Genomic DNA, 19,612 nt, shown 5'->3' with positions numbered 1-19,612 from the left:
GATGATAAACTTAATTGAGTAAAACATATAGATTGTGTGCGTTCTAAATTATAATCAACATTATTTTTTATTAAGAAGGTTATCTTGTTCTTTAGATTCTAGTGCATTTAGAGAAGTCTATTTTTCTCTTTTCTTTCCTTCTGTTTGTTATTATGAGGTAACACATACAATAAGCACTTACAATGAGTTTTCAAAATTTCGAAAGAGGATTATTGTTAAAGTACACACTACAGTAATACATCATGTTAAAATTTGTTCTTGACACATAATATGCTGACAGTATTCAGATGGTATATGTTTCAAGTTGTATATTTTTTAGAAGTAAATCCATAAAAAAAAAATGCTGATACTCATAATTATGACAAGAAATAAAGATAATTTTATTAGTGTTAGAAGAAGATTAAAAATCTGAGAAGAAATTAACGTAAAAATAAATTTAAGATGTAATTGATTCAAAAATTTTTTATGATATATATATATATATATATATATATATATATATATATAATGTATTAGTTTAAATTGAGCGTATTGTTAGTGAGTTATGTCTAAACTTTGAAAACATTATTATTTGAATTTTAATTTTATTGAACTTCTTTAAAGTATTTTTAGGATTAAGCCATTAAGACTGACCTTATATACATTAATATTTTGGATGTAAGTAAATAAGATACTTTGTTAATATTTTTTTTAGATAATTGTTTTTTCTCTGTACAATTGTTGAAATACATTTTGTATTGATGATGTTATGCATGTTAAAATGTAAAAGGTGATAAACAGTTTTGATTTTCATTTGAATTAATCATAAATACTTACTGAAAGTAAAGTACTGAAAGTATTTTATAATTTATAAAACAGTAATTTGTTTATTAGGTTATCTATTTATGGGGCTTCACAAACTACGATAAAACCGTTTTTGCGATCAGTAATTTGCTTAATGATGAACAACTATATTCCGTGAATAAACACAGCCGTTTCACATCATTGGGCAAACATAAATATAGAAAATATAACAAACAAAATATTATTACAAAAGTATGATAATTTGTTGATTAAGTTACCTATCCACAGGTTTTCATATGTAGTATACAGCACTTACGGTGCTGCTCAACACGAATATAGAAAATACTCTCTGCAAGTAAAATATTATTTATAAGAGTATGATAATTATTTAACCCTCTCCCGGTCACAAGCCATGAATCGCCACGCACTGTTCCGAGCCACTGAAGGTCAAACGCCACGAATCGCCACGATCTACATTACCAACTGTGTCCGTCTGGTGCTGCCTCCCATCGGCATTAATTTGAACTATTACAGTTTCTAGCCTATACGGAGTCCTACTTCTTAGTATTGAAACCATTACAATGAATTATTATCTATTATTTTGGCAGTAGTTGAGTGGTAAATATGGCTGATTTTAGGTGTTCGCTTCGCAACAGTGAGATTGATCGGGAGGTGTGTAGTAATAGTGATATTAGTGATGTTAGTGATGCATCAAGTGTTGGTGATTTGAATGATGTTGACGATAATATATTACTGACTGAACAAAGTGATTCGGAGAGTGCTGGTGAGTCAAACGATGTTGCCGACCTTGAGCCTGGCGAGCCGACGACTAGTTGTCACCGACAAACATGCGGCCGTGTGCCCCCTCCCTGGTCTCGCACAATAACTTACACAGAACCAAATTTATTTTACAGTGATTTTGGGCCATCTCACACTTTGCCTGTTGGTTCTGATGTCGTAGAATATTTTATAGGCCGCTGAGCGCTCACCGTAACGCGCCGCCGCGAATTAATAGGTCTCGTTCTGCCGTGAGCGCCTGAAATTAATGTGACCGGGAGAGGGTTAATTAGGTTATTTATTTACGATTTTATTAGTTCAAAGTAGAGCATAAACACGTTCAAGTGATTGTAATTTGTGTACTGTCAATCAGCCAATAATTAATGATACAGCAGATTCTAATGTCGAATCCCGTTGATCGATTCTCAAATCCTCTCGAGAGGTGGATTTGAGATTCGACGTTCGGCTTCATCCCATCACTATCCTGTACTACATTTTTGGATCTTATCATATAGATCAAATCAGTAAAATCAAGGTTCAAAATCATAGTCATCTTACATGGGATTAAAAAAAAGAATATGAAACAAATGTGTGGTGTAAATCTTATTTCTTAATATATTAAATTCAGTTCTGAAAGCACTAAAAAGAAAAAATATCTTAATTAAGGTGAACTAAAAATTCAATATTTAATAACATTTTGCCATGATAACAATATAAAAGTTCAGTTGGATCATATGATTGCAGGACGTATTGAACGAGACAGAGTTTGTGGTGGGAGACGGCAAGCGCTATAGTTGTGACAGTGACAAGAGCTGGTACAACGTACCTTTGGCATCTAAGGATCAGTATCATGTCAGTTTGGGTATTGTCAGCAGTTTTCAAGGGCTTACCAAGACCAGTTATTCATCTGCTTCTCCTTCCCATAATGGCGTAATTTTGCTTTATGCACCACCAGGTTAGACCATCTGCATGTTTCTAGTAATTTTTGTAGTAAAGATTGTTTTATTATAATATTGATTCACATAATGCGATTAGAATAATTCAGTATTATTATATGTACTATAAATGTTTCATTGTAACATATAATAATATTGATTACACCTACAAAACAATAGAATAATTTGCATTATCGTAATCCAGAGCTAAACAAGAGACTTTTTTACTCCACATTGATTATTGTTACTACTTTTAATCTCCTGATAAAGTCTCCATAGTTTAGGGTTATGTCATTTGTCTCACAAAAACTAAATTCAAAAGTTGGTCAGTCTTGTATCTATGACTAAAAAGTGTACTCAGAACAAAATGTCTGAAAAAATCACACCAGGATATAATTACAGGGGCAGTACTCATTTGTATGTTGATGTGTAGGATGAGAAAGTGGCATATGGAAATGTGCCTTCATACAGCTTGCTCTCTGATTGTATCATAAACATTGTGGGTATTACACAGCTGATTGCTAGATGAGTGCCAAACCATCCCAGATACGGAACCGTTGCAATGAGTTTGCGATAGCCGTGGAGCAGTTCTAGCTAATAGTTCTGTTGCCATGAAATGTCATATTTATTTCGTTACATCTCATGGTGTCTCTTATATCAGATTTGGTTTAATATGGATGTTGAATTTAGCTCCAGTTCACCTTCCTGTTAAAGAAATCTGAACGATATTTTGACGCTGTCAGAGACTTGACTCCTAGAATCTGATGTCATTTAATTTGAAGAGATCCAAAAATTGTTGGCAAAGAAGAAGCTCAAAAAACTCTTTGAAGAAAGTGAACTGCAGCTGAACTTATATTCACATTGAATGAACCCTTCACACCATAGCTACGTTATCTGTAGATTTGTTTAGTTACAACGTGGCTAAGTTAAAAGACTTACAAATTTACAGTTATTTACAATTGTTGATTTATAATAATTGTTATAAAGACATGAAAATAAATATCTGTATTAAAACATTTATTTAGCTTTGTTTGGGTTCAATATTATAACAAACTACATCAAATATGGTGTACTAAAAATATAATGTACAATGTGATTTAGACTAATCTTAAATGTTGATTATAACATTAAACAGGTAAATATTAAAAGTTTTTTGTAACAAGGGACTAAAATTGATGATAGATAAAAGCTGTAAAACATTGTAGAAAATTTAAAAAAGTTCTGACTACAAATAAAAATCTACAATAAATTGATAACAAATAGTATTGGAGGGAGCGGAGAAAAGAGTTGAATAAAGGAATGTATCCTCTCTGGACTCGTTGCAACGTATAGTGTTGTGTCCTGTAACTCCAAAATTCATGCAGAAGCCCTTATAGGATTTAAATGTAATTAGAAGTTTGCTCAGTTTCTAGTTGTAATTGATAAATAATATACAGATTAATATTCATTGTCATACTAATTAATAGTAGTACAATATACCATTAAACATTGCAAAGTTATATACTACTACTTCATTACCATAAATAAGTGTATTTCTTAACCCACCACGTACCTGGATTTGCGGCGACACTCGAGTGTCAGTCTTAGTTAGATACTAAGACCTCCCAGTGCCGAATATTTTTCCCACTTTTAGGAGTTTTTGACATAACATGTTAAACACTTTATTTAAAGTTTAATAAATAGAGTATAAAAAATATCTATCTACAAATAAACATTGGAAACATCTTGTAAAATATCAACGTAACCATTCCCTCGTCTATGATGCATAGCATGTGGCGTCCAAGTAGTTTGAGTAATGTCCACAAGATTGCACCACTAACTGGTGCAGCTATCTTATGGACATTTTTAACATAATAAAACACCAAGTAACACAAAATAACAGCTGATACAACAAAAATAAAACAGCTGATTATATGAAAACAAGTATACTTGGTGCGGCGTTTGTTCACAAAACTACAGTTGCACGACATATCTCGGGCGAGGCAGTTATTCATAAAACTGAAGTCGAACAATATATCTCAGGCATGGTGGTTAGAGGGTTAATCCTTTGGACTCCAGGCCTGATGGTCACTAAAGAATTACGTGAATATTGCCAGGGAGATGCTATGTTGTTGCTGGTGTCAATATGAAAATCCCTAGGCACCAGCAGCTAAGATATTGTTGTCTTTTCTTAACGCTTTAGTAACAAGACAGTGGTGTATTGTTGATGATTGTACTGCCCAAGAAACAATCCAACAGTTATGGATAGTAACTATACCATTTAAACTCAACCACTAATATATCGGTGATGTAATGATTTCATGTAATGCATAGTTTTTAATGTGTACTGTGAGTTTTACATCTTTTTTACATCTTAGACCACGTTGCTGATCAATAGTATTAATACTTATAATTTTGTTTGGTACGTGAATTTTAAATAAGAAATATTCCTACTTAGAATTTATTTTAGGAGTAAGTCACTCAGTGGCAGTGAAGTGGGCAAGTGTCAACAAGCTTAGAATAAATTGTGATTGTAATTAAAAGAAATATTTACAGAAACATTATTTCACTTTCGTGGACTATATACAGATTTGAAATAAATTGTTTGTCAGTCTGTGTATATTCATTGTAATTGAATGATTGACGGATTGTAATTGAATTTTCTTTTAATGCCTGTCCTGTTTTGTAGATGAAGAAGATGGTGTAAGTGAAGGATTATTGACATTCTTGAAAATTGCTATAGTCATCGGTGGGTTATTACTGGTGATGTCTATTGTAGTATTTCTGTTGATCCGGAGAAAGTATGGAGGCCACCATTACAGAAGACGGGACCAGCAAGAACTCAATATACGAGGAGCAGTAACTGAAGTGGTCAGTAAACATTAGGATAATTTTTCTTTCACTTCAATAAACTTTAAATTTTATCAAAACTGAAAAGTAAGATATCTCCTTATATACACCTTTCATTATACGTATCCTTGTTTTTTGAGGTCAACACAAGTGGCTCCCAATCAGTTCCAATGTTACCACCTTCAGCAATGCAAGATAGAGATTTGAGAAAATACTTGTCACTCCCCCTTCTGTCCTCTATTGTTTCCCCACACATGTATGTTCTCTCACTATTTATCACCTATCTATGTGTGACTTATACGATATACAACCATATAATCTATCTCTCTACTCATATGTACTGTGTGCTTGGTTTCTAACTGTAACTAGCTTAAAATGAAGTATATCACATTTGGAGAAGCCAATGTGAGCTGGGCACTCACAAAAGAAAAAAAAAATATCACCTGATATGTCCTGTAATCATGTTTACAAACATATTTTTTATATTTAAATAGGTATAGTTTTATGTTAATTTATCAGTTTTGCACTATCAGAAATTTTCATCTGTATTTGTAATTTCTTAAAAAAATACAATGGTGTCACAATAAGTAATAAAAGAGGAATTCTTAGTGTGTAACATTTTCAGTTTTTCTTCATGTAGGTTGATCCAGGAATTCCTTAATTGAGTAGACTGGCCGTTCTTTCAGAAATTCCCAGAGTATTTTCTTTATTTTTTTAATTGGAGCAGTTTTTATATGATCTGGTATGGAGTTGATAATTTTGCGGCCAATATATGAGGGTTTCTTGCTGTATTGTGTTGTGTGATGGGCAGGGAAGACTAGTCGTTTGCTCTACTTAAAACAAAAACATAATACCGTTTAGATGGTGTTTTTGTTTTTGGATTTATTATATAGTTTGAATGAGTTCATTAGCTAGTTTTAAGCAATAAAATGTTTCAATATGGCAGTAATTCAAATTTGAGCAAAATTTTTATTTAGAGTATTTCACAAAATAAATCAAAATTGACACTTTCCATTAATTGTCAAGTAATTTCAAGCAACAATTATGCCTACTTATTTTCTGATAACTCTTCAGATTACAAAATGTTGGCCATTTAAAGTTATAGAAGTATACAATTAAACCGTTATCAGTAAATATGTTTACAAACATAATTTCGGATTAATTGTAATTAAATCAAGTCTGTGTTTTTATTAAGAAACTTAAATTGTTGTAAACATTTTTTCCATTAAGGTTAAAAGATTATGGACTTTCTAAATGTTTGAGAGTGTTACAATTATATTAACATGCAAATATTGAGGGATATTGTCCCATCAGTGTTGTGTGAATCAAACATCTAAACTAATAATATATATTCAAGACAATAGCCTCATGTGAAATCAATCCTTCTTCCAACTGAGTCGGAAGGGATATTTTCTTGTACACACCATAACTAATTTAATATTTATTCTTCTCTCAAACATGAGTATTTAGCCACTTCACTGATTAATATAGTGATATTCAGAAATTATTTTATAGGAGAACAGTGCGTTTGTATATGATGAATACTTGCCTGAGGAGGAAGAGCGGAAAGTGGACTATTATGATATGCTGCACCAGCGAATATGGAACATTCCACGCAATTTTCTTGATATCTGGCCTGAAGTGCTGAGTGAGGGTAGTTTTGGCACCATTTATCGAGGCACAGTTCAACGCAAGAGCCAGTCAACAGATGTTGCCATTTACGCCATTTTAGGTAATGTACTTAACTCTCAATGGAACTGGTATCCTTGATCGTACTCTTAGCATCACAGTTTGGGTCATATGCATATTTATATTTTAAAATTATTAGAGCTCCACCACGTCATAGGTATTCAACAAGAAAGGGCTGACTCTATTAGGAGTTTCTCCTCACCGACCATACATAATTCTGTACCAACTACTGAAGTATTGAAATCTTAAGATCTGTTCAACTAAATACCATGCAATTTCATATGAATTTGAGTTATTTCTTTGATATTAATACTACTTGTAATACTCTCTAATTTCAGGGCTTTAACACTGCTGTTTTAAGCTTAATTCTAATTATCTGAAAGTGGATATAAAGTATTGTCCAATAACCATATCCTTATCTCAGAAGTACTTTGTATGCCATTTACAAAGAATATGACCCAAGCTGTCTATTTTTACTTTTATGCAAAGTTACGCCCTTATGAAAAATTGTGTTTAAGTACTATGCTGTGAAGTAAATAATTTCACTAAGTTGTCAATTTTAAAGCAAAAAGCACACATCCAGCATTAGTTTTAGAAAAAGAGTAAAACTTCTTTTTGTATGGTGTTTTGTTATTTTAATATTGAATAGGTAGTAAGTTTAATTGGCTGAACTTAAGCGAAGCCTATCACTCATGGGGCTGGAAACAATTCATCCTCTGTCTGTCTGTCTGTATGATACCTTGAGAACTAACTAACCTATAGGTTTGAAATTGTGCATGAAGCTTCATTTCTATACGAGGAACACTGAGTTTGATTATAGTGCGTGTCACGCCATTGGATTTGGCTCAGTATTAGCAAAAATGTTTACATTGGTCTCATGGGTAACCATGACAGCAATGAGAAAATATCAAGATAAATAAATTTGTAAACAAACTCAGCATATTCATAAAGAAATTAAAATATGTGACATATTAACGTATGTAGCCTAACTATCACAACATTCAACACAATAAAATTTATGGTGACTTAACCGTATTTTTACTTTGTTTAAACTAAAACATATGTAAATTTAAGGATAAAGATCCAAGGTATCATATTATACTGTAAAACATTCTATAGCTCTATTAAATTTTCCATTAAAAAATCTTTAACTTGAACACGTTCACATTTCGATTTGTACACATAATTGCTGAACACGTAAAAATTACCATTTGTTTGTCAATATTCCCTACCAAGAGTTTATGTTCTACATGATCATGGGTCTCGTTATTGAAAAGGTTTATCGTATTCTTGGCTTTCATAAACATTGTTTCAATAGCCTGTAAGCAAATAAATGTTTATTGTTGTTTGAAATGGTTATGTTTTGTAAAATCCTAAAATGCCTAATGCGTTAAAAAGAGCTTCATTAAAATTTATACTCCATCGTTGTCTGGAAGTAGTGAAAATTATATGAAAACAAAGAAGAACTTCAAGCAACAATATTGTCACTTAAGATGACTTAAAAAAAACTATTGTTTTATTTTTGATCTGTTGCACAATCACCGACTCACCTATTAGATAAGAATTACGCATGATGTGGTTGCCATAGTGATTTCTCGGTTTTTATTACACCATTTGCCAATACTAGTGTATTGTTTGCTATTTATTTGTATCTTTTACATTTTTAATTGTTTAGTGTGTATAAATAAACAGATGTGTAGTGTTTTATAAATTATTGAAGTGAAAAATGTAGAAGTTTGTGTCATATTTTACCTGCAGGTTTGCCTATGTTCATACAGAATAAATATTTTTATTGCAATGAGTGTTAATTTGAATAGTAGTAGGAATGTACCGGTTAGTAAATCAGAAGATAATTTTAGTTTGGTAGATATGGATGAAGTTTTATCTGACTTGGATAAACCATTGCCTAATGAATGAATTGTGCCTGATCCTACAAACTTTGAAAATAATAAAAATACATTGTTGTAAACTTATATAAATTTACTTTCTATAAGCCTGTAAATAATCTTTTGATGAAAACAAAATTGTTACCTAAAACATCTAGGCCTTTATTTCACAGCTTTTACATTTTGCAAAAAATAGTCAATAGTCAATAGTCAAACTACTTTATTCTGTAATATGTACAAGGTACAAAGAATAGCGTCACTACAATGAAACTAAATACTAATATTAATTTTAAAAATATAAGTAAAAAAATACAATCGTAACATCTTCACAATTTATCTTCCAATTCTTCTTTAAATGAATTAATTGGTTTTTTGTATTGAAATATTCCTCAAAAGAATATAGAGACAAATTAGTTAAGTAATCTTTGACTTCTTTTTTAAATTTTAACAGATTTGTTTCCATTATAAATTTTGTTGGTAAATTATGTAGATATCTAACACCTCTGTAATATGTTTTCTTTTTGTAAAATTCAAGATTGTGTTGATCGACATGTCTCTTAAAACGGGTATTATATGTATGTTTATTGGTTTGTAGTATCGGATCAAAAAAATTGTTTTATTACATAAATTATTGATTCAAATATGTATAAACCATATACTGTCAGAATTCCAAGTTCAGAAAAAATATGTTTAAAACAAAATCTGTATATCTTAAATTTTTCATGATTCTCAAAGATTTTTTTTTGTAGGACCAAAAGCCTATCTAAATTACTTATTGTTGTTGCTCCATAAATGCTTATTCCGTAAGCTAAATGTGAATGAATCAAAGAGAAATATATTAATTTAAGTGTATGTAAATTACTAATTTTTGCCATTTGTCGCAGTGCATATAGACCAGTAGACATCTTCTTAGTAACATGATTCTTACATGTTTTATCCCAAGCTAAATTTTTATCTATTATAAGTCCTAAAAACTTTGTGTGGTCTACTTGTTTAAGTCTGTCATTGTCTAGAAAAATGTCACAGTTTAAATTTGATCTGGATTGCTTTGTAGAAAAAGAAATATAATTAGATTTATCTGAATTTAATAAAAGATTATTTTTGTCAAAAAAAATCCTTAATCCTACTTAGACCAATATATGACGAGATTCAATATTCTCAAGCTTCTGACCAGAAAACAAAACATTTTGAATCATCAGCATACAGACACACGCCACCATCCAACCCCTCCATCACCCCTGGCAAACCTCCTATATAACATAAAAACAATAGAGGACCCAGGATAGACCCCTGGGGCACACCATGCCGTAGTGTCTGCAGCTGTGATCTATGTGCCCTCACACATAATGATTTTTATTGTGTGAAAAAATGGTTTCTTCTATTTCTACATATTGTTTTTCTATTTGTTAAATAGGAAATCAAACCACATTTTGCTCCTTTCCATATATACCGAAGCTGTTTTAATTTCCTTATTAACTTTACATGACTGACACTATCAAATGCTCTGGTAAGATCTAAAAATATCCCAATTACTTTTTCTCTTTTATCAATTGAGTCAATAATGGACTGGATAAATTCTATACCGGCCGTTATTGTTGATTTTCCCACGACGAAAAGCCATGTTGTTGTTTGTCCAACAGTTCATTAGACTCTAGGTGTTTTAAAAGCTGATCATAAACCACTTTTTCGAATATTTTAGAAAAAATTGGGAGCAATGACACTGGCCTATAGCATGCTGGATCAGTCACATTACCTTTTTTAAAGAGAGGAATCACTTTGGCAACTTTTAAAATATCAGGAAATATTCCTGAAATTTAAAGAAGAATTGATTACAAGGACAAGAGGTTTTAAAATAAAGTTAACAGATTTTTTTCACAATATCAATTGGTATAATCATCGTGCCCCACAGAAAACTTAGTTTTTAAATGACAAAACAATTGTTTTTTAACTGATACTCAGACACCGGTTGAAATCTGAAACATGGCCGACACAGGTCATGTGCTCACTATTGGTATAATAAATAGAGTTGAGCTGAGGTATGTTAGGTAATACTAGCAAGTCAACGGCTGTCACAAAAAAATCATTAAAAGTGTTTCCTACGGTAACAGGAATTAGTTATTAATTTTCCATTTGCAATAATACTTTTATTATGATTTACATTGGATTGTTTATTTACCTCATATTTAATTATTTTCCAAGTTGTTTTTGGTTTGTTGTCAGAGTATAAAATTTTAAATCATCGAAGTATTTTTGTTTATTTCTATTCATGCACTCTTTTCAGTACATTTTTCTTTTCTTTTTATGACTAACTTCAAATTTGTGTTTTTGGAAATTCTAAATTGTTTCTCAAGTTCAACTAATTCATTCTTTTTGATTTGTACATCATCTGTAATCCATTTTTGTCCTAAGAAATGTTTTACAGTTTGACTAATTTTAGGAAAATGTATTTCGAAAATATAACTAAAAAAATACTATGAAATTGTTGATATTTCATATCTACCGGTGATTGATAAACTTCTATCCATGTCTCCTTTGCTATATCTCGCAAAAATGTTTCAGTGTTATTTAAAGTAAATCTTCTGCATAGTTTTTTTATATTCATTTTACTTGAATCAACACAATTTAATTCTAAAAATTCTAGAAGTTGACCATCATGATCGGATATTTGAGTTATGATACCTGATATATTTAATTTTGTACAATCTATATTCGTAATAAAGTTATCTATGGCTGTCTGAGAATCAGCTGTAACTCTAGTTGGGAAGTCCACCAAATATGTCATATTATACACTTTTAATATATTACTAAATTTAGTGTAAATTATATCTTTTTTAATACGTTTATGTTTATATCTCCAGCCAAAATCACATTTTTGAATTTATGACATAGTATATTACACAATATATCTAAGTTATTTAAAAATTTGTCTACTAGACAGTGTTTGGGGTGATCTATATAAAACTGCCAATACAAAAGAAAAATTGATCTATGTTATTTCAGACAGGCAGCACTCAAATTCTTTTTCTCCTAAGAGAGCTTCAAATGCTGGTAATTTAATACATCTGAAATGTATATGCTCTTTAGCCAATATTAGCACTCCACCTCCAGATGAATGAGATCTCACAAAAGACGAGCAAAATGTTGTACTGAGGAATGTGTAACCCAACCAATTCTGCTGCTGTCAATTTATGTTCAGTTAGTGCTAAGATATCTGGTTGTATTTCCTCTAAATTTATATTTAACATATTTAAGTGGGATGACAAATGTTGAACATTTGATGAAAAATAGAAAACTTGGATGATGATTGACAGCTCCTTGCCTTAGTATGCCTACTATCTTGAGAAAAATCATGTAAACTTTCAGTTGATGAGGGCAGGTGCTGTATGTTGTCATGAAAATTGCTAATGTTATTTGTATTTGTTGTATTGTTATTTTTGTAAAACTGAAACTTTGATATTATTTTTCTCTGCTCTATTTTACTGGGCTCTTCTGCAATTGATTTGCTAAAAAAGGTGACAGTGGTGACATTAATGAAGGTTGTGTTGACAAGCGACTACATGTGTTTTTTATTGCTCATGGAGTTGTTGATCTGGATATTAGAGATTCTATGAGTGGTTGAATTGTCTTGTGTGTTTTGTGTTACTCTGAGCACAGCAATGGTATTTGTTCACATTTTGTTTTATCAACTTAGCTAGTAAAGCTTTAACCTCTTCTATTAAAATGAAAGCCATGATTTGTATAGTAGTTAGGCTGAATGGTTGACAAATCTATAAAACCTCTGATATTAGATGTTGACATACATTTATGTAGTTTTGCATTTACACAGTGAATATCAAAGTTTTTTCTTTAGGCCTATCAAAACGGAATGGAATGCTTAGAATATGTACATTTGTTTTAGATGCTACATTTACAATTTTATCTAACTTAAAACTATTTACAAGTAATTCATGATCCTTGACTCGATCACAGTCATTGCTTCCACAGAGAAATATTGCATGGTCTTCAGCTGTAAAATTAGACGTCATCTCCACCAAATTTTGAGCAACATAGTTAAAATTTGCAGTTAAAATGTTTAAACAATTGTTGCCATAGATAAAATCGTATATACCATAAACTTCTATAAATATATTTTTTTCCTTCTTCTACACCTATCCAATCTGAGTTCATCCAAACTGTCATAATTATATATAAAATAGTGCAATAAGAGATCTTTGCAGTTTTTATAGATATTTTATTAAAAAGAACCAAAAGACTTTTTTACTGAAATATTTGTATACAATTTGTGAGTTAGATATATAACAAAACATGTATATTTTGGATTTATTTGAATAAACTTCACATTGGGGGTGAGAGTGCTATACTTTGAAGATAATTTTATTGTTTACTCCTTTTTTATTTTTTTTTAGTAAAATTAAAATTATTCAATATTTAATTCTTTTTTTGTAAATTAGATTTATTTCTGAAAACATTGATTTTTTAAAGTCCTGTATCTTGAAAAGTAGATGAGCAGTGATTAAAATAAAAAAACCCTTACACAGTCGCAAAAAGTGCCTGCCATTTTTGGACAAATTATGGCCAGTTCCAGGGTTAAAAGTCGGTGATATGATTTTATTTCAGCATATTCTTGTATTTTGTACTCTCCCTACTTCACCGCAACTTTTTATTATGACACACTGATATGAAACTGAATTTAGTGAACAAAAATGTAAATTGATCATGTGGCAATTTAACTTGACAAAGATTTCATCTATAGATTGGAAATTTTTTATGAAGCTTGATTTCTTCATAGACAAATATGAGTTCTATGATGTTCCATGTCCAATCATGCAATTTTGATGAGCATCATTGAAGCATCTAACCCAGTGGGCTGACACAATTTCTCCTCTCTTTGCCGGGGATATAAAAACTTCTTTGCCATATGATTGTCTCTCGTTCTATCTGTCAATAATTAAATGAACTATAGGCTTAAAATTTTGCATTGAACCTCAGAGAAGCCTGTTACATTATACATGGTGGAGCATACTTCTAGCATATATATATATATATATATATATATATATATATATATATATATATATATATATATATATATATATTAACCTTTTAACCCGAAAGAAAAATTATAATCTCTTAAAACTGCTACACCCAAGTCTCATAAAACCGCCGCATGCACACTACTTTATTTTTTTTATGTTTTTGTATAGCAAATTAGTTTTCCAATTTCTACTCAGGGTATTGTAATGTTTCTGATACCAAAATGTTAAGAATTATATTTAATAGATGACTTTAAAGTTTATCAAAGCAATTTAATAATTTTAATAATAATGTGTTTCTTGTGGTTATAAATTTTGTTTTATTGTTAAAAAATAACTTTAAAACCTTAAAACTATAAGACATAATAAAAACTTTATCGTGGCAACAAAAATATTTCAATTCTGTATTTAATTAGCTATAAAATCAAAATTTCAAACCCTAATAATTTTATATTATCAAATTAAATAAAATTTTAATGTGCCAATTAAAAAAAAAGTAAAAACAACTAAGTTATAAATTACTTACTAATGGAACAAAATGAGTTCCAATCATTGAGCCAATGAAGTTTGTTTCACAAAATGTCACTAAAACTAAGTTACAAAATCTATTTACAATAATGTTAGGCTTATAAAAAAAATTCGGTAAGCTTAATTGCAAATATGTTTGGGCAAACACACTCAATGACAGTTCTCTTGGCAAAGAGAACAGACAGTTCTTTATCTTTTTCTATTACTCCTGTCACATTTGGCCCCTTATTTGAACAAACCCTGCAAGAAGGTTTCATCTTATTGCAAGGTAATTTGATCAACAAAGAAAAATGTCATGCCCTAAGCCTACCTAGTAGACCATCAAATCAGTCAAAGACTTAAAAATTATTTATATTAATTATGAAATCATCAAAGTTCTCAGTAAATAATGTGTCTATTTAACGTAAACATATAAAACTCCAATAAATGTTCTGTCGTTTAAGGAACTTACAACTATAATTCCAAAAATTGAAGGCTAATATAATAATAAGTTCACTTCTGTCCTTAGATGTATAAATACAAATAGGAAGACATTGTTATTGTTTCACACTGCCAAACAGAGTATGTTATGTATATCTTATAAACGATTTATAGTTTACTTTCTTTTTATTTTCAAAACTTATTACTGCGGAATTGCTCTGAAGTTAATCTAGCTTTTTAAAATGATCTAATGTTTGGTTTAACATTGAAAATTCCGAATTCCAAATTAATTGCATGTCCTTATTTTCTAAGACACTCAATTTTATTTCCTGGGTTCAAATAATTAAAAGAATATGATTGATAATTTCAATATCATGTTTCAGAAGTGACTATCTTAACTTTCTATAATTGCACTTAAATGAGTTCAGACAATTTAATTATTTTAGATCTAAAAATAACATTTCTAAAGAAGAATAATATTATGTTTAGACAGTGAGCTAGCCACTGAAGACAAAAGGAGCATGCTGGAAGGCCTGGATATATTGGTGCGAGGAGGAGACCACTACAATACTCTTTCACTTACGGGCACTTGTGAGAGCCAGGATACTCTTTACATTGTGATGGAGTATCATCCTGCTACTCTGAAAGATGTGCTTCTGCAGAGCAGGTGTTTACAACATGGAGAAAATCCCAAGTCTAAATTCTGTTCTCTGTCTGAGTCAGCCGTGTTTGAATTCATTGTCGGCATTGCTCAAGGAATGGATTTTCTTGCATCAAAAAAGGTGAACAATGTTTCATACTCTTCAGTAGTATCATTATTTTTAGTTTGAAATACTGTAACTATTGAGTCATGGATGTGCCAGAACTTAAAACCAATAGTGTTTGATTAGAATATATCTGTCCGTGGTTGACAAATCTTAATGGAGGTTTGCCTCTTATTTTTAGTCTTTGAATTCTTAGCATCACTAAGTGTTTTTCATTTATAGTTATATGTTTTAAAATGTTTAAATTTGTACTGAAATATAGAGGTTGTACATCAGTAAATAAATCCTAGCTTTCAGAGCTGGCAATAATTTATTGGAACGCTCTGTGATATTATGAACTGATACTTTTTGAGACAAATTGATGACTGACTTACTTAAACCTATAAACATAGTCCTCTTGAAAACTGCCTTATTATCAACGCAAAGTTCCCAAATAAATTTCCCATTAAGAATACTCCCCTATAACTGGACTCCACTGCATGCTGATATCCATGCAAGGTAACCTGGAGTATTAACCACGAAATGAATGATGCCATGAAGTTCTTAAACACGAACGTTAATCACGAAATCCTTGACCACGAACTCGCCTAGCTATCTGAAATTGATTGACACATGCTTATTAAAATATACATTACTGTGCTTCCAAATTCATTCAAATATAAATCAAAATTCAATTTTACTTATAAATCAAATAACGTTCTGCTATATATATATATATATATATATATATATATATATATATATATATATATATATATATATATATATATAAATGGTTATTGCTTTTAGATTTAGTTAATGTTTAGTGATAATATTTTATTTATGAATGTTTGTATTCCTTAAAATTTATTTTCCTTTCTTTTATTCTGGTATTTTGTACTTGTTTAAAATTGTATCATAATAACTGTTAAATGGTATTGCTTAATCTAGGTGGGTGTTGTTGAGATGTTACTATTCCTGTACAAGATTTGTACAGGAATCTAAATTTTTTTCATTTGCTTACAAATGCTATAAAATCAAAACTAGCACCTTGCTAATAAATATAACACTCATTAACTGCACAAAATTATCTATATGAATCCTTAAGACCCTAATCAAAACCAATCCCAAACTTAACAATATTTTCAAAACCTTTTTTATATTCCCAATGCTAAATTTTAATTTGGACTCTTTGGGATTACTTTTATAAGAAAAAAATATTAAAATGTGAAATTCAAGACAAATTGAATCATATAGTAGCCTACAGAGGAAATCTAAAAGATTAGACTTAGTGAACCTTATTTATGTAAGAGAATAGAACTAGATTTGAATTTATAAACATAAACATAATGTTCCTTAGTTTCTGTTTTAGTCATCCCCGATTCTAGCTTTTTTGGTATAAGAATAATTTACCATTTTAGTTGTTTTTCATTTTTAGTTTGTACTAGTGATTGAACCCATACAATATAATTATACAGTATAACACCAAACCAATGTTGTATAGCTGAGACAGGTGGCTTTTTTCTGGGTATTTAGAGTGATTTTAAATAAATAGCATATTTTAGTTCGTTTCACATTTCATAACATCATATGATACAACAAACAGCAATTATTTAATACTAATTCCAAATTCCCCATAGGTTTTTTTAGACATTCACACTTGAGATTGTTTGTAATCTTTTTTTACAATAGAAACCTGTATATATATATATATATATATATATATATATATATATATATATATATATTATACAATGTTTGTTTGCATTTTTAGTTGAGGAACTAATAAATAAACAGAAACAGATGACAACACAAAACTTTACAGCAGAACAGAATATAACAGAATTACTTATATTTATATTTCTCTAATTGCTTAGTTTTTTTTGTTTTAGATTGTCCACAAGCAACTGTCATGTAGTAATGTGTTAATGGCTGATGGAGTAATACCAAAGATTACAGGGTTTGGTGTAGCCCAGTTCAACAGAACATCCAAAGTAAGTGCACTGTACTATAGTACCATATTCAATGTACTTTACATAATACCAAAGTAGGTTTAATTGATTAAAATTTACAGGTACACTAGCTTTTGTACTTATATTGGTCATGACTAAGATCTAAGTTTTCCTGTTTGCACTGAGTTAAAACTTTATTAACACATTTAAATACTTGAATTATTTTGGGTTCACTGTGGAGAGCTACGTTCAGTCAACTGTTGGTTAAACAGAAAATAGTTGGCTGCTGGATTAACCACTCAGTTGGGCTCGATCACAGTTTCTTCTCCAGAGTACTTTTTTCCTTTAGCAAGAAGTTGTAAGACTTCATTCCTTCATCATTCTCATCTCCCTAGCATTGCCAGTGAAAATGGATGTTGTTGACTGTCAGAATTTACTTGTTTTTACTGTTGTTTCTGCTGCAAATATAATTAACAGCCATAAGTGGTGCCAGAGGCATTATACAAGTATAGTGGTGAAGACTTCAGAGCAGAATTGGCAGATGATTGCCTGTTCCAAAACTGGACTTGAATGTTGAACTCAGATGTTGAATTGCTAATAACATTATTATTATTATTATTAACCTTATTCCTGAAGTTTGAGAACAGAATATGAATTTTTAAGAATCAATAAGTGCGAAAGATTGACTAACAGTTATATTGAGTATTTTAGCAAAAGGTGACTGATATCATTCCTTAATGGTTTGTTTAAATATCCTAACATAGTATATTAAGCATGGTTCCGTAATTCAGTATAGCATTAGTGAATGTGTTATCTGCGTATTTATGTCATTGGCTTGTGTCTAGAAGAAACTACAAAGAACACTTCAGTATAGTGTTAATGGCATTTATGGTTGCGAACTATTTGTTTTTACATGTGGACGTGGAATGTCAAGGTAGGATATCTGATGGAGGGGTTTAAAAAAATTGTTAACTGTGGTAGAAGCCCCCACTCCTCCCTCGCTCGCTCCAAGAATGTCAATCAAGGTTTGGACACTTACCGAACACCAAACATTTGCTGGCGAACAATAAAATGTTCACTAACAGTGTTCCCCAACAAACAATGTTCGTCCAGTGTAGACGGATCTTAATGCTCTTCAAATCATATAGTGAAGTATTAAATTTTATGACAAGTTTTATTCAATTTATTGGTTCCAAGACATATGTCAATGATGACTTCCAGAAGTGATGAAATTTCTTTTGTTTCATCTTTGTTGCTAAACTAAGTCTATTTTTGGTGAAGATCATTTGGTCTTTTTTTATTTGCATTAACTATCAATTCATTTATATCATAGTACTAGTATGTCAAATTGAGTGCAATGAATGAGTTTATAATCTCAGAGCATCATCAGATCTTTCGTCCATGAGCATTGTTGTATTATCTGCATATATTATAACCAGACAGTGTTCTCTCATATGCTGTGGCAATTCATGTGTGAAAAGGATGAACAACAAAGGTCCATGCACTGATCGTTGAGGAACAGCTCTGTTTTTTGGGAGAGAGAGATTTCATCTTCTGTGTTATTCCCTTTAGTGTGTCTTAGCTCAACAATCTGATGAAGTCCTTCAAGGTAACTTTTGAACCACCTCAAAACATGGCCTTTGTTCAAGTTTTGTTTGTTATCAAATCATGCTCAAGATAATCAGAAATCTCGATAAAGTGGACAGTTGTCATCAGATTCTTTTCTTTTTTTCTTCTAAGTTATCAATGATAAATTCAGCAAGCTGAATTAAGGCTAAGGTCAATCTTTGCAGAGCATTAATAAAACCATGATGCACATGACAAAAAAGATTATCAAGTTTGTTTGTAGCTGTCTATTAGCCTTGTAAGTACGACTTTTTCAACAAGTTATGATAAAATTAATAATAGAGCTATTGGCATATAATTGATGGTTTCTAGTGAGAAACCTTCTTAAAACTTGTGGTTAATTTCACTTCTCTTAATTTTACTGCTGAGCGAATATATTCTGTAATCAGTGATTTAATTATTGTGGTTGAG

The 19,612-nt window shown here is 30.7% G+C and overlaps 1 protein-coding gene across 1 annotated transcript in view; it reads left to right on the top strand.

Annotated features, from left to right (window-relative positions):
* Positions 1-19,612, top strand: part of LOC124369226 (putative tyrosine-protein kinase Wsck) — a 45,682-nt gene that overhangs the window by 14,278 nt on the left and 11,792 nt on the right. The window contains exons 6-10 of the mRNA XM_046827100.1: positions 2,305-2,515; positions 5,164-5,345; positions 6,840-7,056; positions 15,370-15,662; positions 17,516-17,617. Of these exons, the coding sequence (XP_046683056.1) occupies positions 2,305-2,515; positions 5,164-5,345; positions 6,840-7,056; positions 15,370-15,662; positions 17,516-17,617 (1,005 nt within the window). The remainder of the gene's footprint in view (positions 1-2,304; positions 2,516-5,163; positions 5,346-6,839; positions 7,057-15,369; positions 15,663-17,515; positions 17,618-19,612) is intronic.

This window comes from Homalodisca vitripennis, chromosome X (genome assembly GCF_021130785.1).
Source record: "Homalodisca vitripennis isolate AUS2020 chromosome X, UT_GWSS_2.1, whole genome shotgun sequence".
NCBI classification, from domain to species: domain Eukaryota; kingdom Metazoa; phylum Arthropoda; class Insecta; order Hemiptera; family Cicadellidae; genus Homalodisca; species Homalodisca vitripennis.
This window is presented reverse-complemented; position numbering and strand designations above follow the sequence as displayed.